This window comes from Ciconia boyciana, chromosome 10 (assembly GCF_034638445.1).
Source record: "Ciconia boyciana chromosome 10, ASM3463844v1, whole genome shotgun sequence".
In the NCBI taxonomy this organism is placed as follows: domain Eukaryota; kingdom Metazoa; phylum Chordata; class Aves; order Ciconiiformes; family Ciconiidae; genus Ciconia; species Ciconia boyciana.
This window is the reverse complement of record NC_132943.1, coordinates 30,226,798-30,251,701: the sequence shown is the minus strand read 5'-3', so window position 1 is coordinate 30,251,701 and position 24,904 is coordinate 30,226,798. Positions and strand designations below refer to the sequence as shown.

The 24,904-nt window shown below is 36.2% G+C and overlaps 1 protein-coding gene across 9 annotated transcripts in view; it reads right to left on the bottom strand.

Moving 5' to 3' along the window:
• Positions 1-24,904, bottom strand: part of ADAM23 (ADAM metallopeptidase domain 23) — an 82,071-nt gene that overhangs the window by 8,465 nt on the left and 48,702 nt on the right. For 4 of the 9 annotated variants that reach the window (XM_072873903.1, XM_072873901.1, XM_072873904.1 and 1 more), the window contains exons 15-24: positions 24,711-24,810; positions 21,940-22,011; positions 21,070-21,156; positions 20,838-20,918; positions 18,822-18,872; positions 18,303-18,366; positions 16,537-16,642; positions 14,980-15,099; positions 13,495-13,663; positions 11,468-11,579 (exon numbers count right to left, since the gene is read on the bottom strand). In XM_072873903.1, the coding sequence (XP_072730004.1) occupies positions 11,468-11,579; positions 13,495-13,663; positions 14,980-15,099; positions 16,537-16,642; positions 18,303-18,366; positions 18,822-18,872; positions 20,838-20,918; positions 21,070-21,156; positions 21,940-22,011; positions 24,711-24,810 (962 nt within the window). Of the gene's footprint in view, positions 1-2,613; positions 2,709-11,467; positions 11,580-13,494; positions 13,664-14,979; positions 15,100-16,536; positions 16,643-18,302; positions 18,367-18,821; positions 18,873-20,837; positions 20,919-21,069; positions 21,157-21,939; positions 22,012-24,710; positions 24,811-24,904 lie in introns of those variants that run through there. The other 5 variants (XM_072873910.1, XM_072873907.1, XM_072873906.1 and 2 more) reach the window with 3 other exon arrangements.

Sequence of the window (24,904 nt, the reverse complement as noted above, 5' to 3'; positions counted from 1 at the left end):
CTGCTTGCACAGCTGCTAGCAGTGATGTAAAAGAGCAAAGGTTGTTATGGCATAAGACAGCTTAAAGAGATTCAGAGGAAGAAACTGCCTAAAGTTTTTATATTTTAATGATTTGTACTGCATTTTTAACAAATTACCTCCTGCAGTACAAATGTATTATTTAGGGATGAGTACTCTGCGTCTGGAAAGTATATGAATTGCTAAGTAACAGACATGTGTGTCCGATAGCACAAAACTGGTCCAAAAGTATAATCTGACATCTATTTTTTGCAGCAAAATCTAGCTTGGTTAACTCCCATGGGAACTTGCAATATCAATGTTTCTAATATTATTGCTTTAAATGTGCGTGCATTGTTGATCTCAACATTTCTGTTAAACTTTTTTATTTATTAATGCAAGCCTTGCAGAAAATTTGGCTGTACTTATTTAAAAAGCTAACTGCAGTGAAGTGTGGGGGAAAGAAAACTCCCTCAGTTCTGCAACTAACTGAAATCTTTATGTCTTGTTTATATGCTTTATATAGGCTAAAAGACAACTCTTTCCTATAATTCTGCATCTAGTAGGATACGGTAGAAAAAATGTAAATGTACTTGTATTAGTTAACACTGTAGAGTATGTCCAAGTATTACAGAGAGTCTGTAAAAAAGCATTACTCCCTGACTAGGCCTTTACACAGAAGAAATCTTTCAGTCCATCAAATGAAAAGAATCCCAGTTCCTTCTTGTGTTAACACCACATGCGAATCCATGTCTGTCACTGCGTATTCGAAAGTACATGCCTCATTTGAATTTCTGCCTTCGAACACAGATTTGATGAAACAACATAACAAATAAAAAAATGCATAAATACTAAATTATTTTACTGTTTATAAATATGGAAAATACACATCTCAGCCATATGATACACGATGCAAAAGATACAGGACTGAATTAAAACCATGTTGTTTAGAGCTGCCCTGTACTAACTTATAAATACTGGAGGCTGACATAGGGGTATTTATTGTACAAATAAGTGGATTTAATTCATTTAACTGAGAAGCAGCTGTAAGAAAAAAAACAATACAGCCACTCAGGATAAGTCTATCAGCAGGAATTAAAAAGGCTTCTGAAGATCATACACCCATGCTTAAAAGGCAGATGTTTTGATACATTTTTGTATTTAATCTTTTCTTACTAAAGCAAATGAGGAGCACTGACTCCCATGGCTGATGCCCGCGCCTCTTGCCAGTGTCAAGGGGAAGCGTAGGGAGTGGTACTTCCCTCAGAACAAGCATTTAGAGAAAAAATGAATGTGGCAGGTGCTGGGTCTTTCTGAAAACACCGATAGTGGCAGGCAGTGCAACAGGAAGTAATAATTGCCTTGTCCAGAAGAAAGGGCAAACTCTGCTTTCTGTTTTCAGCAGGGCTGAAAGAGCTTTAGAAATATTTTGTTTCTATATGCATGTGCAATTAGCCACCGGACAATATGAAAATATGTCTAAACCAGCAGTAAACAAACATTTTCAGGTGACCTTTGAAAGTGAATCAACAGATAAACGTGACCTGATCCCTATATTCTACTTCGATAGCCGCCTTAATCAATTAGGGAATAATTTTTTTTCTTCTCAACTCAGACATGGAATATGAATATAGGCCATTTAAAATATTCTTTGAATTATTATAAAAACCCAATTGAGGAATTATGGCTTATTGTTGTATCATGGCTTAATCTTGAGTCATGTTATTGGAAAGAAATAGCAACTTGAATACCATGCGAAATTACTTGTTCTTGTGCTTAACAGTTCCATGCTGTGTAAGGTTATAAACATCAATTCTAAATTTAGATCCTTGTTACCAAATATGGACAATGCATGTAGGTAGACTTGATGCTACAAAAAAAGGCAAGGATTAAATACCTCTCACAAGACTCTCTTTGCTTTAACAGTCACAAGCAGAATGACTAGTATGTTACTCTTCATAGTTATAACACACATTGAGCTAGAATTGGGTGAGAAATGTTTTCATCTTTCAGGAGACAGTTCAAGATTTCAAAACGTTCTCTCTAAACCTGAATTTTTTTAAAAAAATGTGAATTGATATTAAAAAAAGCAGTAGCCACAAACAAAAGTTAGCTCTGATACTTCTGAGTCAACTGTGTCAACACATTTGTTACTGAAAACTACTCAGCTACTGCCACCACTTACCATTTACACATGAAGTCTTTAGTACTAAAAAGGTTTATCAGTTTGAAAGGGCTACTGTATTAAAAATGAACACTCCTCAAGACACGTATCTTTTGGGGTTTTTAACCACTGTAGTCAACTTCTGAGAACAACACTACTAATTGGAGGTGAAAAAAAGACCTTGCTCCTCAAGCGTTATGGTGAACTCATGACAGTTAAATTCATTTTTTTACTGTTCTTCAACTTTGCACCCTGATGACATCTGCTAGTTTCAAATCCATTTTCTCCTCTTGTTCAGTGCACACGTAATTCTTTCTCTTTAAAGCAGTTTGTTATAGTTTGGGGGGGAGGGGCCATTACCTTAGAAATCTTGTAGCAGGAACTCAAAGTTTAGTGATGTAAGCAAGAAATAGAAATGCCATAGCCACTGAAGAGAAGACATGCGGCATTGCTTACTTAAAGCCCCATCCTGTCCCCCCAAGGACAATAGCTGCTACCAGGATGGCACCAGCGATGGAGCCTATTATAAGATTGGTGGCACTAGGACCTGTGATAAAGGATTATGGTAAGACAGACATAAGAACCAACCACTTTATTCACATTAAGTGAAGCAACTGAAGGGTAGTCAAACAATTCAAGGAATATAGACAGCACACAAGGTGATGTCTCTAGACAATTTCAGCAAGCCCAACTTTTCTGTACCAGTAAGAATGAACAAAGCTGTTGGTCTCTGCGTTGTGCTATGTTGACTTCTACTATAGCTAAAAATCTAGTATTAGACAGTAAATTCCATTGTGACTTACTCCATTATCTAGTGAATGAACTGTCAGCTGAGGACACTGAGATATTTGTGAACAATTCCTTAACTTAAAGGAAAAAGTATGAATGCTGTATGTTTTATGACTACAGCAAATGAGAATTTAAAAAAAAAAAAATCAAAAAGCCTAACTTTTTTCATGGAGGTCCTAAAAGGTAGTAGATAATTTAATTTGAGCTGAGAGCATCTAGCAGCACTTGCTAATCAGAGTCCAGGCTCCCTACAGTTACGTCAATGCTAAATTTACAAACAATTGTTTGACAAAAGAAAAGGATTATATAATAAGGAACAAAAGTTGAAATAAAAGCTGTATTCCCATTAAGCTTTCCAAACATCAAAGCATCTCTTCATCATCCTCAAGAAGCTACTTAACAACAAAGTGGGGAAGGGTGGAGCAGGAAAAAAGAGCAACAAAAAGAAGCAGCACAAAATATGTTTGTGCAATTCTCTTCAAAGGCAAGAGAACACCTAAATAAGATATTTGTAATTGACCCTTAAGTGCTCTATTTACACAGGGTGGAGGAAAACTGACAATAGGCTTGAGTAACATTTTAATTGCTCTGTACAAAAATTTCCTATTGAGCAGTCTTTGATGTAATGCTAATTGCATCTGAGCTCAAGGCAAAATGAAACCAACCCAACAGTTCTTTTGCAGCATATTGCACACTTTTTGCTTAAACATTTACATATTCGGGAATAGCCTTCAAAAACAGTTCTTGCCTCCTATCCCAGCCTCCCCAAACCAATACTTCTATACAGCAGTTGAAAGTTTCCTATTTTAAATGTGCTGAAACTGAGTTTGGAAAACCATCAGACAGCTAACATAAGGAAGAAAAAGGAGCAGCCAGAGATCAGCAAAGGAAAGAGCAAGGGCAGCTGCAACAACTGAAAGTTTTAAGCTGTTAGGTCGGTATCACCAAACCTTCTGCCCAGTCCCAGACACTACAATAAGTATGTGCCCTAAGTTTTAAAATTTACTGCAGTGGCCTAACTTCACTGCATCCATTACATGGTTCCCATACCAGTGCTTCTGGAGATCAGATTAGCTAAAAGAAAACCAAGTTTTAAAAATTGCTTCCTGCAATTCCTACACAAAGAGTATTCTGGAATATGAATAAAAGACTTGGACTGAAAAGACATATAGTGAGCTTTACAGATATGAGCAGTGCACAAATTTGACAACAATAATTAAAAGGTAATTTTTCACAATTTGGAAGAACATATCTTATTTGGACTTACCTTTAAAGTCACACCTGGCTCAAATCAACAGGAGTGAGCATGGTGGAGGGTAAATTAATCCATTCTACAGGCATTATATTCCCAATTAAGGCTTGCTTTCAACAGCAGCCTAATGAGCTACTGTATCTGACTCAGACCTATGGCTTACTCTGGATTTTATCAAATGACTGCACACAACAAAAGACTGGAAACACAGCAAGTAATTTATCTGTAATAAATTTTAGAAGCCTTGAAAAATTCTAAAGCTGATTTCTTTCTAGCCATAGAATGCTATCTTCCCACAAAAGAGGTACAATGATTAACTGATAGTAGCATAGTCAGAACTTGGATAAGGAAGTACCAAATTGCCACTTTTTTACATCCCTCTTCTTACTATGTTCCCTGGTTGTTAAATGGGGGGGGGGAGGATTTATTTCATAGGGCACATACATTCAACAAACAGCAGTTTGTCCTTTCAATACAGAAAATCAGTATGGGTTTTATTTACCAGAAATATGGAAGAATTCAATCAAAATTTAAACAGAAAAAGATATATACAAAACAATTAGGTTCAGTTAATAGAAAAGTTACTAATATTATGTTAAATAATAAATGGGTCCTGATAAAACACACACTTTGGATCTGACCCAATTTTATGAATTGTCAGTGACTAAAGAAGTGATGTTCATTTTTAACAACAACAATAGCAAAAAACCCTGAAAAATCAAATGCCTGTGAGAATTAGGCTATCTGCTAGAGAGAGCCTAAGAGTGGAGTCAATGATAGATGGCTGTGGATAAAGGCATGTCCATTCCTCTGGAATAATTTTTAAACTGTTTCACAGTACGCTGGGAGTGGCAGTTCCTATGGATGCAGAGAAACAGCTATTTTCCCTAGTAAAGAAACTGAAAGGGCTACGTTCAAGGTAAAATTTCACTGATAATCAAGACGACTATAATCTCGTTTCTGACTTCAATATAAAACCAAAGCTGGTGGAATACTTATGATTACTAAACAGCAACCACTTGTTTACCAGGACAGAGTCCTCCAGTTAATGAATTCCAGTTTTGAAATACAGAGATTTAAGAGGATTATTGGTAAGCCGTTTTAAGACTGTGCACATAACAGTACTTACAATGGGACTACTTTTACATGTTATACCTTACCTGGATGTATGCCTTATGTTTTATTAAGCGTTATCAAGGAAATTGTATTACTAATAAACCAGAATTTTGCTACCAGTATGAAGCCCACTTTGCATCAGGTCATTTTAGTTGGTGACATTTATGAAGAAAAGTATAAATCAATATGTTTCAGCTAAATAAGCCTCTCTAGTCACTGGGCTCAGATGCTTGACATGCAAACCGAAAGTAAGAGGAAGGTTTTAACAACCACCACACCGTAGGGTCATTTTCCATCCAGACTATCGCAAGATGCAACACTTCTGGTATACTTGTTCTTTCCGCCATACTACTGCTATAACCTGCGGACAAAGATTTATCAGGAGGAAGCTCCTGCAACTAACTGCACCATAACCACCTGGCACACCACCCTTTCCTGCAAGGCACCATCTGCTTCGGCATGGCTATTGTATCATCTCTAGTCATCTTTTAGGACGCTGATACAAATCCTACTGAAGGTGTTACAACAGAACACACCTATAATTTCAGTGGAATTCAGACTATTCCCTAAATCCTCATCATCATCGGACAGATTCGACCAGAATTAATATACATTGCTTTGAAACTCTGCTAGTTGTAGAAGAGGCAAGCTTACTGCAGATTGTCCTGCAGGTAACAGCATGCTGTGGTGGTTTGATGTTTTCTTTTCTTGCCTGTCACTTTGCCAGCCAAATCCTCTGGTTTAAGTTATCAAAGCTAAGTATCCATTTTAGGATGAAATTGGGAAAAAAAACTACTCCGGCACTTTGTCCCCCATGATTACTACAATAAATTCATAAAGCATTAAGAAACTAAAGTTATTTCAGCACTTTGAAGAAAAGCTTGTGATTTGCCAGTGAAGTGGCGAGGAAAGAGGAAGGAGGGCAGGACCTGCCATCAGGTTGTGATGAACACAACCTCCCCTGCAGCCAATTAATGGTAACAGGCACCAGGGCTTGACAGGCATTAGGAACAGAGAGGGTATTTGCATTCCCCACGTGCTTTCTTTAAACCAAGCAACAAAAAGTAGCAGCAGCTTGCCTTGAATGTACATTTGTATCTGAAGGAACTAGAGGACAGAGAAAAGACTGGTAGAGTCCAGGAAAGAAGAATGGATAGAAACAAAAAGAAGAATGAGTCAGGCAGTGCGTGACAAGGGGAGAGGAAAGATGAAGAAAAGCTGGAATTGGAGAAGGATACAGGAGCAAGAACAAATGGTCCAGGATGTTGGTCAGAGCCGAGTGGATTGAGACAGCAGGTAAGGGAAGATAAAAACAGAAGGGTACAAGGCAGAATGTAAGCAAAAGGCAAATGGTCCTCAACCTGTAGGTAAATAAATATTCTGCTCCAGAATCTGGGTCCCAAACCTCTACAAATCTTCACAGTCTTCAGTTTTTAGCAAACAGCTGTAAAAGCCACCAGTAAAACACAGATGTGATCTTTCTCAAGCATATGATCTATTACTTGCTTCCTTCTATTTGTTTTCCTATTAGTTGTCCTCTGTGAGTGTAAAGGTCTCTACTCTTCTGAGAATCTAAGATGGGTTTCGTGTAACAGTCCAGTTCAGCAAAAGCTAAAAAGGCTATCTCTAGGGCTGCAAACTCAGACACGCAAAATGCTGCCTACCAGAAGACTGCCTATGCAGCCTCAATTAGAACTGTACCTGAATGCTTTTTCACACAGCCTGATTAGAAATCACAAACTGTCTTCCTGTGATTCCCCCGTCAGAGAGATGGCACTGTCACATGACAGAGGTAATGTATAGTGTTAGACATAGTGAAGTTGGAAATCTCGGAAGAGCAGAGTAACAGCAATTTATTTGTATGTAGTTTGCACAGCGAATGCAGAATGAAGAGAGTCCTTATATGGGCATTTTTATATGCATGTGTATATATACATATATACACACACACATATATAAATTGTAGCCACTGTTAAAATTGAGGTAGTGTGCTAACAAGATTACAGTTTCCTAAAACTACAAAAAGATAATAAAAATTTCTCATACATATTCTTTATATATGAATTCTATACTTCAGCACTCTACTGCCTGGAGGTAACAGAATCTTAGCAACAGAACATTCAGCAGCTTTACTGGAAAGCTAGCTGTCTAGACTATCATCATCAGCTTTCATCTTCCTAGCTAGATTGTGTGACCTGTTATTAGACTGAAAGCCCCATAGATTGTAAGAAACAATTTCTGCATTTTGTGAAACAGTCCACATTACTCAGTCTATTTTGCAAAATAAGCACAAACCTCCATTTTTTCCCATTCTTTTTATAATTTGGTGTAATGGAAACATTTAGACATTTAATTTTACTGTGACAATGTAAAAATTCACAAACTTATTGTTTTATGCCCCACATTTTCCCAGACAGGAGAAGGTTCAACACTGCATGAGCAAACCACATGACACAGACACAGTCAAATCACACGACAAATACGGTCACCACATGACAAAGCTAATGGGGTAATACACAGAGGGCTCGGGTGCATACAGTTACCTCACACACTAGGCACCAAACATAAAACTCAAACTAAGAAAAATGCTTACTCTATTCCCCACCCTGTGCCTCCAAAAATCACCCCCAAGGCCAGAATGGTCCCTGCCACTGCACCTATTAGCCTGTTAGTGGCCATGCTCACTGTGTGGAGGGAAAAGGGAAGATTTTTTAAGGAAATGATCACATATATGTCTGAAATGAAAACATGAAATAATTCCTCAAAGGAATATTTTATGCTATAATCCATCATCGGATAAACAATTCGAACCTCCTAACAAACCTTTATTTACCAAATACTGTAGCTTTAAAAATTCTGAAATGAGCTGTATTTGGTTTTCTTTGAATGCTTGCAAATATTTCAATGAGAAGTTTTCCTGTAAACGTAAGACTATTCCTTTTAGCTTGTGAGTCTATTATTTGCTTAAAAAGGGAACATCCTCAACCTACTGCTTATTTAAAACAGCCAAAATGTAAACAAATCACCAATAAGAAAACTTCCTTTTGATCACCAGAAACTTACTGTATCCATAATACAACTAAGCAAATGAAAACTGTTTGTTTGGAAACAGTTCCATCGCAGGAAAAGAAAACACCCCAACTTTTTAATTCATTCCTTTACTAGTTAGTACTATTTTCCTTTGTTACTGCATTTATCAATAGGACTCTCTATTTATCTATATGACCTAAAGACAGGTAACACCTCTTGAAAGGAAAAACCTACCCTAGAAATGTGCTTCAGGTAACACCCTGGAAATTTCAGTATGTTCAGATAGTCTCTCTTAAGACACTGAGGCCTTATTTTTCATTTTTTAAGGGAACTCTTTTGAGAAAAAACATCTATACATTTCCTATGTTAAAGATTAAAAGCTTGATAGATTCACTGAGTCATAATAGACCACAAGCAAGCAGCTGAATTCCCTGTCTAATGGGAACTTTTCCAAGGGACTAAAACTTTATAGTCTTGATGCTGAATGAAGTCTGTTTTTGAAATGGTTTCATAATTTTTTCCTGTTTCATAAATATACACAAACACACACACACACTTGAGACGTAAGTTTTACATTAAAAAAACCAAACAAACACTATCCCACTAGTCAAACAAAGGCCTAATTCTGCAAATGAAATTGCAAAGGAAGGATCTTGTGTGCATATAGAGTCCTACTGATTTCGAAACTACTAGCCAACACTCTAAAGTAATTCAAAGTTTCTACAGTAGCCAAAAACTAACAGCAAGAACTCTTTGTCTTCCCAAAACTGCTAGCATGCTGTGTAGGTCTGCTAGTACAGGATACAGTAGGTTGCTGAGTTTAGAGTAATTCCAAGATTCATGTATTAATACCAACATAATTAAGGACCACTAATTTTTTAAATCTTGAAATACAGTATGGAGCCAAAAGCGATTGATGGATGATGGAAAGGTCTGAAAAGTGCAGCAGGAGCAGCAGTCAATTGTCAATTATCATAACGATATATAAATAAATAGCAATACTTCCTAGCTATACGTGCCCTAATTGTAGTAAGAAAAATGCTTTGATTACTGGTGTAAAAAATATTAGGTGAATTTTCACATCATGAGTGTTCTGTTTCTGAAATGTAACAAAACTGAAATTTAGGCCTAAGGAAAAACAAGTATTTTGGTTTCTGTCTCAGACTTGTAAACTGGCATATGACATAGAAAGTACTGGTAATAAGGGGAAAAAACTTAATGGAAACTACTGTAGTACGTTGGATCTTTACAATACAGAAAACTACTTCTGTATTCTTCTGACATCTTCTCACAAAGGAATTCCTCTATTAGCACACAAAAGAGACTACAGTAGCTGTCAGTGTTCGGGCTCCTAAATTCATTTCTAGGTGCTTCAACATCAATAAATTACTATAACAACATAAGTAAAAATAATCCATCTTTTGAAATCATTGAGCCACCTTGTACAAAAACATATTCTGCCTTTTTGCAGAGGACTCCATCGAAAAATGCAGTCTAAACTTTATTTCTGTACCTACTAGCAGAAATCCATGCAGCTACTATTCATTTAAGACTCTTTCCCAGAATATTTGAGCATTGATGTATTAATTTTCACAAAGGTATTTCCATTCTGAATTCAATGAATTAATCTGAATTACAAAAATCTAACCAAGGTAAGTGTACCTTCTGTGTTGCCTTTCCTATAGATCTTTTTACAGAGGAGGGAAGTATTTCTTACCTACAGGATTTGGAAATAAGCAATATAAAATTAATGCACTCCCAGTGTCACAACTGTAAATACTGCTCTCCCCATCCACACACCAAGAGAAGTAACCAGCTCTATAGTGCTGTTCTCCACTATTTTTTTTTAAGAGTCTGTAAGCAGCGTTCCACAGTTAGGAAGGTTTTTATGGGAAATGGAATGACAAGTAGCTTTGTAAGACAGACTACAAACCAGGTGGCTCTACACTGAACAGTGGTAGAGTTAGGAGTTCAGGAAGCACCTGTACAGATTCCCTAATACAGATCTGGACTGCCCTAGAGAGCCTCTTTCAGAGTGGTAACTGTTTTAAGACGATCTCTTCAACAGTTCTTGGTAAAGGTCTACTGGAACCATTCCACTAAGGGGCAAAAGAATAAGGCACACAAGACAGAAGCAGAACCATTCTGGTGGGACATACCAAAATCCTGTCCTCCTTTGAAACCTCGGATATTTTAAAGAGTAATCAATTAGCGTCTGAGCTCTAAGGTCTACATTTTTAAACAACTCTGTCTTCTTTCTATCAGCCTTGTATAAGGGACAGAAGAACCTGGAACTGGGACATAGCGGAAAAATTTTGTTTGGGTTTCTCAGTTCTTTATCGGGAACATCTGTAAATGTGTAACACTGGATAAATATAGTCTGATGTTGGACAATGTCCTGATGACAGGAAAGATAGAAAAAAATTGGACAGCACAATCCAAAGACATTCTTTGGCACAGAAGTCAAAGAATCTCAAGTGCTTTTCTTCCTCTCTGAAAAACTTTTTTGATTAATTATTTCCTCAATAGCTCTTCTTTGCATTTATATTTCATATGCAGTTGAAATACCTACACAATAGGTAAGAGTAAGCAATAATAGTCGTAAGAATAATGTAAGTCCTTAAAATCTTAATTTATTTCTTTTTCCTCCCATTGAAATCTGATTTCAAAGAATCAAGGCTTTTTTCACCAGGGACATTCCACTTTTCCCTTTTTTATGCCACAGCTCTCTGAATTAGCTGAGAACAACTAAGGGAACTGGAAATCTCTAGTAAAACATAAATACTCAATTATCCTATAAATAATAAGAGCTACACTTAGATTCCAACCACAAAGAAAATAATCGTAAGAAATAGAGAATAAGGGATGAAGTAAAAAACAGAAAGTACATGTCGTTACCTATTGAAATCTTCCCCAAATTTAGGTTAGAAAAATAAAAGTTTAATCAATTCTCAAAGCAGAAAGACCTACTTCATTTACACAAAGCAGAATTTTACTGCCTGGGTCTAAGCAGGACTGCACAATATTATTCTCTTTCTGTATGCTAATTCTGCTACCAGGTATCAACAGAAAGACATCATAAATACTTGAAAGAACATCAAAACTGAAATCACACAAACCCTTGGGTCCTTCATCCTTCTTGCTACCAGTATCCCTGATAGGATCATCAATACTGCAGTCTGTCCCAGCCCAGGAGAAATTACAAATGCAAGTGGCTTCATTACTACAAACCTGGAAAAGAAAATAAATGAGAGCAGTTGGTTTTTAACTACATTTTATTAAGTTTATTTAACATGTAATTAGGTATTTAATTCACAGTATAAAACTTACCCATGTATATATTGTAACAATAGAACTGAATGTTTAGAATGAGTATAATACATCAATAACCTAAAAGTTTGCTTTAACCCTCCAAATACACTCAGATGCTAGGAAAAGCAGAAGTATTCCCAGTGGGAATTCCCATCATCACTTGCACTACACACCTACATAGGATGTAAAAAATAACAGAAACTCTCATCCAAAAAACCCCCTGTCTAGACTAGTTAGATCTTCACTAACCATCTAGACTTTGAGCCTGGATGTCCAGAAGGAATACAAGCATTTGTGTTTAAAAGGTTCAAGACATGGTCATGCTTTACAACCTCTCATTTACAGCTTGCTTCCATGTAGAAAAAACAGTAAGATTTTCATTGGTTTTATTGTCATTTTTTCCTAAGCAGCAATGAGGAGTGCTTGCTTATCTTCTAGAGAGAGAGGAACTAGTTCTTCCTAAGTCTACATTTAGTTGAATGACCTCTAAGAAAGGACTTAGGACTCACTAAAATTGGCAGCACATTTATCAGATACATGAAAACTTATCCAACTGACAAAACCTCAAATATCAAATCAATAGTGAGAGTTAATAGCTATAAACTTCCCATATGAAAAAGAATGGAACACATGGAATGTGTTGCTAGAAGAGGTTACTAAGGAAAAAGCATGACATGAGAAATAGACACAAAACAAAGAATGAAGTTTTGATTATGGGGACTCGAAGTGAAGTCAATCATTGGGCATCAGCTAATAATGTCTTTTGGACACTGGAACATAATGTCAAAAAATCCCAGAAAATAACCTACACACTAATGATTACAAGTAAGTAGTACATGTGATTTTTTTAATTTAACTTTTATCTCACTCTGCTTCTTAAAGTATTCACTGAAGAATCTTATCTAGGAAGCTGAAGATAAATACATCTTATTGGCAGGTTTGATCAACTGAAGTATTCTTTTAAAATTATGAATCGGAATCATGCAAAGCAAAACAAAAAAGGTAACACAGTTCTCTCACCACTCATGCCACTCTGCAAAAGTACCAAGATGATTTCTAGATCTCCTAGATCCTTTACTTTCTAATTTTAAAATTTTTCTTCTTGATTTTGAACCTAACCCTCTTCTTTGAAGCACTCAAATTCATCTTCAATTACAAATAACAAGAAGAAAAAAACCAAAACTTCTTGTATAAAGTCTAGCCCCTTAGGCAAGTATCTGTCCACTGAATCCCACAGTGGAAAGGTTTTATCAATACTTTATCAGTATCAGTTAAGACATGGAACAGTGAATCTGTTCAAACATACCTAACGTCTTAGACAAATGGACTTACGGGTAGAATAACAGAACATAATGTGCCTGAATGTAAAATGATACACTTTGCATCTGTTCAAGAAGAATTAATCATCTCTGTTGAGGTCCAACGGTTTAGAATTTTAATTATTTAAGTAATGAGAAATAATTCCATGAACACAGGACCAACTTTATAAAGGTATTAGTATGCAGGAAAAAGTTGAAGAGAAGATGGCAAGTAGCTTGAAATATGGGTAGTACATTACAGAAGTCTTTACAATAACTGATGTCAAAGCTCTTTCTTGCTAGTAATGAAAACAACACTTTGGATATAATTGCAGAACTAATTTGACAACTTTGCTTTCTAAAATTTTATCTATGCTTCACAGAATGGCAGTCTTCCTCTGAATCTAATATTTGTGTTTTCAGATCAACAGGTCATAGGAACACTTTCAGGTAGAGAACTCCACAGGGTACATTAAGATCAGATATAGCAGAGGGAGCTGGAGAAGCTTAGCTGCTAACTCCCAGTACAGACTCACCCCATGACCAGAACAGACTTTTCCATTAGAACCAATGGGACAGCTGCTTATGTTCAAGGACTGAATTGGCAGGCACTTTTTGTCCAGACACATCATGTGAGGTCCACATGGAGCTCCATCCTCCACATAACCTAAATCCGTATCATCATCTAAAAGAACATGAGCACCACTGGGAGAAATAAGTTTTAAGATACTATTAGTATTATGACTGGAGTCTTTTGAAAATATTAAACATGTTAGTGTAGATACTAAAAACTTCATACCCTTCTGTCACTCAAGCATACAGACAGATTGAACAAAATTATAGTTTTTCTGTCTGTCCACAGCGTTGACAAGGTGTTCCAGTTGTCAGAGTAAAAAGAAGTCCAGATAACTACTTAAATACTCAAAAAGGGCACCTTAGGCTCTGGGGGGTTTTTAACAGTCTTTGATGGGCTGTGCTTTTTTTTTTTTTTTTTCCTTTTTTTTTTTCCTTGTCCAGTATTGTGCACAGTAGACTAAAACCCATTTACCTGCCCTTTACCTGAACTGTAGCTTAACATCTTATCCTGCCACAACTCTTCAGTTTCCTCCCTCTCAGCCTCCACTTCCCTACAGCTACTTCTCTGAGGATATAGTACTCAAAAACATTACGTTTAATATATGGGTCTTCAGCAATTACAAACTTCCCCGCTGAAAAATATAATGCTGAGCATTAAACTCTGACTGTGAAGTTCTGCTACTGGAGAGACCAGATAGAGCAATGAGGAGGATAACCCACATTGCGCCCTCTTTAAATGTGGAATATTAGCCTTTTTATTTGTCCTGGTTTCGGCTGAGATAGAGTTAATTTTCTTCCTAGTAGCTGGTGTAGTGCTGTGTTTTGGATTTAGTAAGGACTTTTCGGCTTCCCCTGCTCTGCCAGGTGCACAAGAAGCTGGGAGGGGGCACAGCCAGGACAGCTGACCCAAACTGGCCAAAGGGATATTCCATACCATACGGCGTCATGCTCAGTATAGAAAGTGGGGGGAGCTGGCTAGGCAGCAGCGATCGCTGCTCGGGGACTGGCTGGGCGTTGATCAGCGGGTGGTGAGCGGCTGCATCACTTGGTTTTTTTGTTTTTCCCTGGGTTTTGTTCCTCTCTCTCTCCCTCTCTTGTTATATTCCTTTTCATTACAATTTATGATTATTATTTATTATTATTATTTTATTGCAATTATTAAACTGTTCTTATCTCAGCCACGAGTTTTCTTACTTGTGCTCTTCAGATTCTCTCCCCCATCCCACCAGGACAGGGGAGGGTGAGCGAGTGGCTGTGTGGTGCTTATTTGCCAACTGGGGTTAAACCACGACATTGTTTTTTTAATCAAAAGAAATACTGCTCAGAATGATTTTGCTGTAAGATACTAATTACCTAAAAAACTTACAATTTTACATTTATGTTTATCTTAATTCAATTAGGTTTGACAAAGCAAAATAATGTTGGAACACTGCATTATCTCTTACCTGCAGTCCACTATTCGTCCTTGATGATAAAAAGAATTTGGGATAATTTCTCCTTGAACTTGACCAACTCGTGGAACTCTAGTAAGATTAGTACAGAGTAAAAAGCCACAGAAAACATCACTGTAAAATGAAAACATAAATCAAAAAGTTACTGGAATAATATGAAGTAAACTTACAAAAAAGAAAGCCTGGCAATGATGCTGCTGATCACATTAAGTGATATATTACCATAAGCCGCATGATAGACTTTCAGAGTACAAGACTGGAAATAAAATATTATTTGATATAAATGACAAGAGGCAGAAACAAGTAATTGTTCATTCTAATGCACCAGTGAATGTTCACATCAACAAAAAATTTATCTGTGCTCTAAATACAACACAGTACAATTAAGAGGAGCCAAATTGTACAAACTTTGTCATATCAGGCTAAATTACATTTCCCTCTCTCTAGCAGCTTGGACGCTGTACATTAATGTGAAGTTTGAATTTTTAATTGTATTTTATTTCCCTTTCAGGACAACAGGACCATAATAACAATTGTTAGCAAGCAGCGTGTGTGCCTGAAATTTGGTAACGAATCTGCTTTATTTGATGTTATATGTGCAATCTTCGATAGAAGCATATAAGCTTAAAACTTCCATGTCTTACTCTAATTGTCCTAAGTCATAGAAGCAGCTGGATGAATGCTAGAAATTGTGTTTTTTAAAATTGCAAAAAATTTAAATGGCCCTTCAGCTAGACCATTTCTCTGCATCTCTCTACTGACCAAGAAAAGCTTTTATACAAATGAGGTTTTTAATATGCGTATCAGAACAACACTATTCTCATCTAAATATAAAGAAATCCACTAAACAACTTCTTTGCTTATGATCCTGTCTGAAAAGTGAATCATGTAATTAAAAAAAAAAAGCCACTTGACAAACATCAGATAGTCAAAAAAGGAAAACACCATTCCAAGACTGAAATTTTTACATGCATACTTAAAAATTATAAAACAGTAAGTAAATTAGGAGAAATGTAAGTCTATCCACTAATGATCATTAACTTGAAAAGTAAATTTAATCAAATATTCATCTAGTAATGATCACATGCAAATGAATCAGCCATTTTCTCTGTAGCATCCAAATGTCTAATGGTCCTCTCTGGTCAAAATAAAGGTTGGAAGAAACTTGAAATAGCACAATCTGCTATCGATCCCAGAGCAAACGAAAATAGTGTGTGTATTTGCAGCCTAATTTATCCCTACCAAGTCTGAGGTGTTTGTACATTATGAACTTGTGACTTTTTGCTGCCTTGTCCCCCAGCTCCTCTGAAAGAATTAAAAGTCACGGTATGTTCTTCTGAAAATCTGGAATTCTTTAGAAGTGTATTGCTGAGTCACCCATGAATTTGTCAGAATGAGCTATGGAACTTTTTCCAGATGCAAACCTTGTGAGGGAAAGAAGATTCAAAATAATGCAAAACAAACTGCTGAAACATTCATGAAAATGTAGACAATATTAAACCAGTATTAATCTATTTAAAATACAGATAATGTCTACCAAGCTGAACTTACTGTTTGCTACACTGAATCCATCGGTCTCCATCCTTTCCACAGTTTCCTTTTTTTGTGCCTTCTGTATTAAGCTTTTCATAACAAAATTTGTCAGATCCTGAAGACTCTGTTGATGAAGAAAGGAAAAAGGAATGTACTTTCTACTGGCAACATGAGAGCTTTGACAACCTGCATAATTTATTGCAGCAGTTCTCTGTATTTTTTTAATACAAAACAGAAATCTAACCACATGTGTATGTACACAGGTGGTATTTTCCAGTGACTACAGTGGGAACCTAGCAGACTGAACTGCAATACCTGCAGATGGCTTTTCTAAAAATTGCTCAATGTTCAAAATTTGCTCCAAACTTTTAAAAAAGCAATCTCCACAGTGTCTGTATTGTCTTCTGCATTTGAATTTATCTGTGGTCTAATTTTGTTCGCTTCGTAACAGTTGCACATAGATTTAATCTAGTTGTTTGCACTGCAATTGTTCCTGATCTGTATTTTAGGAGATCAAATATTTTATATGTGGCATATACCATAAGCATATGTTCTGACATCAACTCAATGTTTAGTTTATTTTATTTTTAGGAGTTCACAGAGAAAACAAGGTTGAACAGTCAGAGTGTAATTTCTACTGCTTTTTAGGAGTAGAAATCTGAACTAATAGGTTTAAAACCACAATTATTACTAACAAGCCCATTTGTTTTTTCTAAAAATCAATTTTAAAAAAGCACAACAATTATACAGAGAAATATAAAATATTAAAGGTAAAAAAGACAGAGTAGTTTCAGTAAAATCTCTTGTACTTAAGACAAATCAAATATTTTAAAATATAAGTGTGTAAGATACAAATAAATTAGTTAACACTAACATCTATTGCCTTTAATATTATCAATAAATGTGACGTGGCAACATAAAACTCAAAAAGGCATCAGAAGACAAAGAAAATGTTGTCTCCAACCAATTTTACACTTATATAGCATCTTTTGTATTGTACAAGACAAACAGTAAATGATAAAACTATATCCCTCCCCTCCCATCTTGCCTAGAATGGAATGATTCTTCTGCCTCAGATAGGCAGTGTCAGCAGTGGCAGTTATGATTAGACAAAATGCACAAGAAAACATTAAGTGCTAGAGTACAGGACATCCTGATAGTTCTGCTCTGCTGAACTGTCTCAAAGTCATTACACAAAGCATTTATCCCCTCTCAGCTGCAAGCAAAATCCATTGCAACTGCAATTCTATTTTACTCAACACCTCTGGGCTTAAATTCGTACTATGTATATGTAAATTCACACCAATGCACTAATTTTCCTGACTTGTAGGATGGTATAGCAAAGAGAGGGCAAGGTGGAGCAGCTTTAGCATGAACCACTGCTGGAATAATGGAATTGACAACTGTCATTAAAACCCCCAAAAACATCTGTTTTGAACTATACCAAAAAAATCCTCAAACCCATTTTTTTTTCCCCTGGTAAGAGTAACTCAGAGTTGCCAGTATTTTGTATGTTTTCTCACCTAATTCCACCAGAGTCCAGCATTTGCTGCCCTACCTATGTCTGCAACCACATCACATCAGAACAATCTCACTATCATCACTCTCAAACTCGAAATTTCACTTGGCAATCAAGCCACAGTTTCTCACTGCAGCCTACTCTACTGAGCAGAAAACTTTAACTTACAACAGCAAGAACAAAAAATAAAAATACTAAGAATGCAAAACAAAGGCAGGAATAAACCAGAAATAAAATACATTTAAGGTAGTTAAAGTCAACCTACTAGATCCCCAGATATATTTGCACTGATTATCTCTTGTCTTGCATTCACCATTATAGCAACGACCCTAAACAAAACACGACATGTTAGCAATGAGAACTGAACACTATTTCATTTCCTTCCCCTCCCCAACAAATGCGTCATTTTGATTCTTCACACACATATTGGGATGTATAATAGTTTTCATAAATTTGGGTAGATGGAGTACACATTTTGGCCCAGATTCTCAAAGTCAGTTGGTGTCTGATATGTACTGACATTTCAGCAGCTGCTTCATACTTACATAGTTGTAAAGAACTTATTAACATGGAGTGTAATAAAAGATCTACATGTAAAATGTAAAGATACCACGCAGATTTTACTCAAAGCAGAAATTTTTACTATTCACAGAGTGCATAAAGCACAAGCAACACCAATGTCCAAAAGACAAAATTTATGAAGAAATATGGAAGACAGGATTAAAAAAAAAAAAAAAGAAAGCTTGTATTTGCTGATGTGCAGGGATTTTAAAACATTGCATACCTGATTAGAATCACAGGCATACCCATCTTGTTTATGAAGATTTGGTGGGCACTGAAAAAAAATTAAGAATGTTTTTTTATCATGTGTACTGTAACAATACATCAAGGGATCATATATAGAATTTTCCCAGTTTTAAAAGACAATTGCACAACATACAAAGGGGGTAGATAACATAATTAGTGCAGGAATCTTTATAGCTACAAATACAAATGAAAAAATTAACATCTTGAGCCATGAAATACAAGGTTTGATTCTAACTTTCTGCATATTCCAAGTAGAAATTAAGAAGGTGAGGCAAAATGAAAAGCAAAACAAATGTGTTCAGTAACAGGATATTTGGTAGCTAATACTGGGGCCATGTTTGCAACACTGCCACTGCATTCATTTCAGTTCTACTAAGAAAGTAAGCAAGCACCTAGTTGTAGCCTACCAGTCTATTGCTTACAGAGCTGTGGGGTTTTTTATGATGTTAATTGTCATGTTCTCTTAGCATTGGAAATTTCTTTGGTATGAACAAGTCATTAGGTCCAGAAGCCTGAGATTACTAAAGCTAGGAGCAGACCATTCTCAAAGCTTTTCCTCACCAAAAGGGACCCGTGAAGATTTGGAAAGGGTATGCTGCTGCAATGTACCATATTAGCCAATACTTTGAGAGCAGCCTTTCTAGCTTAAGAAAGCCTTTCTCCCTCCCATTAAGAATGTTCCACCTACAGAATAAAAGTTTTACAATAAAATCTCAGCAATAGCTACTTATCTGTAAGTGTGGATGTCTCAGATGATAATACAAAAAGAAGTTACTGTTAATTCATTGGCATCTATAATTACAGCCAATGCCCAGAGACAGACATGTGATCTATCCTGAATCTTATTTCTTCAAAGCTAAGAACCTGATGCAGTAGATGACTGCAGCAGAGTTATGAAGTTCTTATATAACATTGAAGCTAAACACTCAATATTGAAAAGGAGCATATATCACCTAAAGCATCAAAGTTGCTGTGAAAATGGAAGATGTACAGAATGTCGACTATTTAAAAGAACTGAAGTTAAAACAACCTTTTGGTTGCTGTTTATTCCTATACCTTTGAGTATTAGCCAAATGTTTTCAAGAAAAATGCATAAGATCCACAACTTTTAAAATTATCATACCTGTGCACACTCTTAAAAAACATAACAGTTTATACAAGTCTTATGAGGAGCGGCTGAGGGTACTGGAGTTGTTTAGCCTGGAGAAAAGGAGGCTCAGGGGAGACCTTATCGCTCTCTACAACTGCCTGAAAGGAGGTTTTAGCGAGGTGGGTGTCGGTCTCTTCTCCCAAGTAACAAGCGGATAGGACAAGAGGAAATGGCCTCAAGTTGCGCCGGGGAGGTTTAGGTTGGATATTAGGAAAAATTTCTTCACCAGAAGGGTTGTCAAGCATTGGAATAGGCTGCCCAGGGAAGCGCTTGAGTCACCAGCCCTGGAGATATTTACAAGACCTGTAGACAAGGCACTTAGGGACACTGGTTTAGTGGTGGACTTGGTAGTGTTACGTTAATGGTTGGACTCGATGAAAGGTCTCTTCCAACCTAAACGGTTCTATGATTCTATACTCAATTAGTTATAATTTTCTACATTTATATTTTAAACTAGTTTACTTCATAAAATCTTACTGTTACTACCTTTGAATCCATTCACATTTGCAGTATATTCTTAGTACTTATGCTATAGACCAGGCAAAGAGTAAAGGAGGATGTCTGACACAAGTACTATACAGATACACAAAACCCCACAAGTTTTAAAAAACAAATAAACCTACAGAAGTCATATTTTGAGTCCACTCAGATTAATTTTTTTGAGCTTATGATAGTTTATTCTTATGTTTTAAAACTTTTGTTACAATTAAAAAATAACCCCCCACAGTTATTTGGGTATATGAGGGTGCAGTTTGTTAATCCGCATTTTCCTCTTAAATTGATATAAAAATGAGTGCAAACAAACATCAGTAGTGTAAGCAGAGAAAGCTTCTGCATACATACCTGGCCAGAATCTCCAGTGCAGAACTCTGCAATATCACATTCATTCACTGCATATCGACAGTCATAGCCTCGTGGGAAAAACTAGAAAATGAAGCATATAGTTCAGGACTAAGATTATGTCTACATACTGTCCTTTTCATTCTACATAAAACACACTTTGAACTATAACAGGCTGCACATGACTTCCATGGACAACTGAGAAGAGCAATAGATATAGTGCAGCAACACTCACAAGACATGATGTATTACAGCAGGGTCCATCACTACAATGAGCTCCATTAGAAAGAGAGCACTTCTTACAACAGTCTGCATAGCATTCCTGAAGAAAATATTAAGCGAAATTTTTAGTTTTCTATTTTAAATAAGTTTTTTCTTCACAATCTTTCCAACAAACTATTATGTACCAGCAGACAAAAGATTCAGTTCAGCACTGATGACCTGAAATTATCAGCTGGAAGAATCTTTTGCAATGATCAAATACTAAAGTAAAGGGAAAACAGTGACATATATCCTATAGGGACATGGGGATTCACACCTTCTGAAGCCTCTTCAGAAGTGTGGAATAGCCTGTGCCAAATGCATGCTGCTTAGTCAAATTGCATTCAATGCAGAAAAAAGATTAAGAAAACTATTTATGGGTGCAAATATATTTAAATACTAGAACTAGCACTCAAATCTACAGGGCATATTTTTGCAAAAACATTATTGGACTATTTCTACAATAGAGAAGAAAAAAACAGTTTACTTATTCTGTCTGAACACAGGCACCTATCTCCAAAGCATAGATAAGGAGTCTACCACTCCAGGCATGCTATCCAGGAAAAGTAAAGGGGTAAGCACTTCTACAGTGCAATTCAAAAATTGCTGGGAAACAGCTACATCTTGTCATTAGTGTAACAGGAACTGTTCTGAGGACACACTGTCTTTGCACTCGTTCTCACTTGAAAAAATGTTTTAACACAGTCCTTTAATGAAGTTGTTCCCTAACAATAAGCAAAACAAATTCATTTCCATAACCCTTCCCCCTCCCTTACCAATCACATAATTTATCTTAATATATTTTGCAAGAAAGACTTGTGGAGTAATATATAACTCTACTTGCCATTCGGAAACCACAATCACATTCTTCTCCTGGTTCTACATATCCATTTCCACACTCAGTGGTTTCAAAGAGCTGAAAGCAAAAAAACCCCCCCCCCCAGGTAAGAATAAAACTAGTTATCAAATTACTTTCCTGTCACACATAGCCCATTTCCACAATGCTACAGAAACACGCTCTCACAGAGAATATATGCCGTGCTGCTGTGATGGGGAAGGCGGCGTGTTTTTCAAGTGCTGCTAGTCAGAACTGTTCAGACATGAAAGATGTACAGTTAAATCACTTGAATGCTAGCCCTCTTTAGGAGAATACTGATCTCAGAAAATTATGATAAACAGAGAGACAATAAAATAATACTCAAGGGGAGAACATTTTAACTTCATTCCTATTCTATGGACTCCCACTTCTCTGACAATTCCTTCAAGAAACCAGTCAGCAGTATGATCTCTGGGATTTACTCAGGTACCCATACTTGCTCATGCAATTAGCTACTGTCTATACCAGTGTAACATGTTTGTGCATGAAAATAATAAACATGATGAAACTGCCAAAAGGAAGTTCTATGTGCCTTATTAGTAAGTTAGAATAACACAACCACATATAGATAGTGCTAAACAGTTAATCCTAGGACCAGATATATGCAATACAGATAAATTCTACAGTTCAGGATGATACAGATTCTATACTGGTTTCACATATCATAATTTTGATTAAAGGTGATTTAAGATATTTTTTCAGTCTTGTCACAGAAATAATTTTGCAAAAACCTTGTCTGTTTTCAATGTAATAATTCTGCTTTAAAACCCTATAAGAATATCAGGAATCTCCAGTTTAACTGGGATATTAGCAACAGAAACATTCATCACTAGAACAAGGCTGAAATGAGAAGTTAAAAGGTAACAAGTTAAAATGAGAACAGATAAATCTATGGCTAGATAAGGGTGAAAGATGCGAGCAAACATGTTCTGCATGGGCTTAGTGGCAGTACAGCTGTTGAAGATCATGAAGATACGAAATACATATAATACAATATGAATAACATAATACAATATAAGATATGAATAACAATAACAATACAAATTATTTATAAACTTGGATGGAATTCTTCTTTGGTACTTTGGGGGGTAGGAATCATAATGCCTAATCAAAAAGAAAGAAAACATTTTACTTTTGTTGCATAAACCACAAAGGTAGTCAATAGCACCTACAATTTTGGGTGCCAGAAGCAAAACTACACTGAAGCAATACCCATATGTACTTCACTAGCAATGTTGACACAATTCAGAAAACTGAAATTCCTTTGTTTTTCCTCTATAAGCCACTTTTACTACTATGCTTCAGTGGAAACAACAAGATCTCTTATTCTGAACCTGAAATTCAGTTCTTCATCAAACAGACCTGGTTATCTGACCTGTAGCCCATAAGAAAACAAAAAGGGGTCAACCAGAGAAATGCAAGAAAATAACAGAACACGCACAAATTTCCTATGGCATTAATCAGGAAACATCAAAAGTTGATATACATGTCAGAGCATAACTAAAAGGTTATAGTTAAAAATGACATCATGGTGACTGCTTAACACAACTACGTTTTATTTACCAAAAGGTTAAACACACCATTTTCTACTTTACCTCCCAACCTCCAAATAATAGGATTCAAAACACTGTATGCTTCCCCCTCCAAAGTACTTTAACTTCAAGGCTGTGAAACACTGACACAGATAACATATAAAGATAATTCAACTATTCTCCTGGGATCATTTTCACGGAAGGAAACCAGATTTTTATTCTGTATACCGTCAATTTGACAATTTGTTCACGTTACCTTGCTAGACAACCATCATGAAAAAATGAAGCTGTATTTTTCTTTCTCTCTATTTACTCTTTTCTGTAAGAATTCTTACATTTTATTCTATAAGCAAAAGCTGCTACCCTGGGAAAAGATTAAAAAGCACTCTAACAAGCAAAATTTTTTTAGTTAATTGTGCAAGGTGGTGGTCTACCAAAGGATACAGCACAGTAAACAGAACAGCCTAGTAGTCTCATGTGGTATTAAATTCTACAAGGACAGCAAGTTTGACATCATGATTAAATAGAATATTAATACTTTGGATTGATCTTACTTTGCAAAAAGAGCCACATGGAATGTTTTTATACTACTCAGCTTTAGAAGGATGTCATGCTAATATTGCCTTAGAAAAAATAATGACCTTGATAAGTTTTTAGGTGAAAAAAGCAATGGACAGTACAAGCAAACAGTTATAAATTACAGAGTTCACTAGATCTACCTCTGAAATGAAATGAAGTTAACTTTGAGAACAACCACAAGCTGCCACTGTCTATATGAAGTAAGCTATTGATTTCTAATTCCTAGTGTGGTAATTGGCATTCTTTTTAACAAGCTTAGGCAAAAAGTCCAAGAATTGAGTGTATGTGGAGCATGCACTACGACCTCACTTCTGGATTTATTTTGCACTAATTCTAGTTTAATAGGTAGTTCATTTATGCTGAATGGGGATTTATTTAGCTGTGAAAAAAATCAACTGCAATATTTGTCATTATTTGAGCATGAAGAATTGATGGAAAACAAGTTGCATTCCTCTTAAGATTATTTTTAAATATTATGGGAATGAACAGTCAGCTAATTACAAGCAACCTCAAGAAAATACCCACATAGACTTTTGAATAAATCTGAGAACAGACAGGTGTTAGTGAAATTACTACATTTTCATTACAATGTTTAGCAGAGGTGCTGACTACCAATGTATTTATTACCTTTGTTGGCCTGTTGAAAAGACAGGCACCTCCCCCACGAAGTAAAAATTCTTTGTATTCTGCAATGCTGCATTTGGAGAATTTCCTGGAATGGTATACCCTAAAAAGGCAAAGAATTATCTGAGTAAATGCCTTGAAACACCAACAGTTACGGGACGGGGGCAGAGGGGTCAGAACATTTTTTTAATACTGTA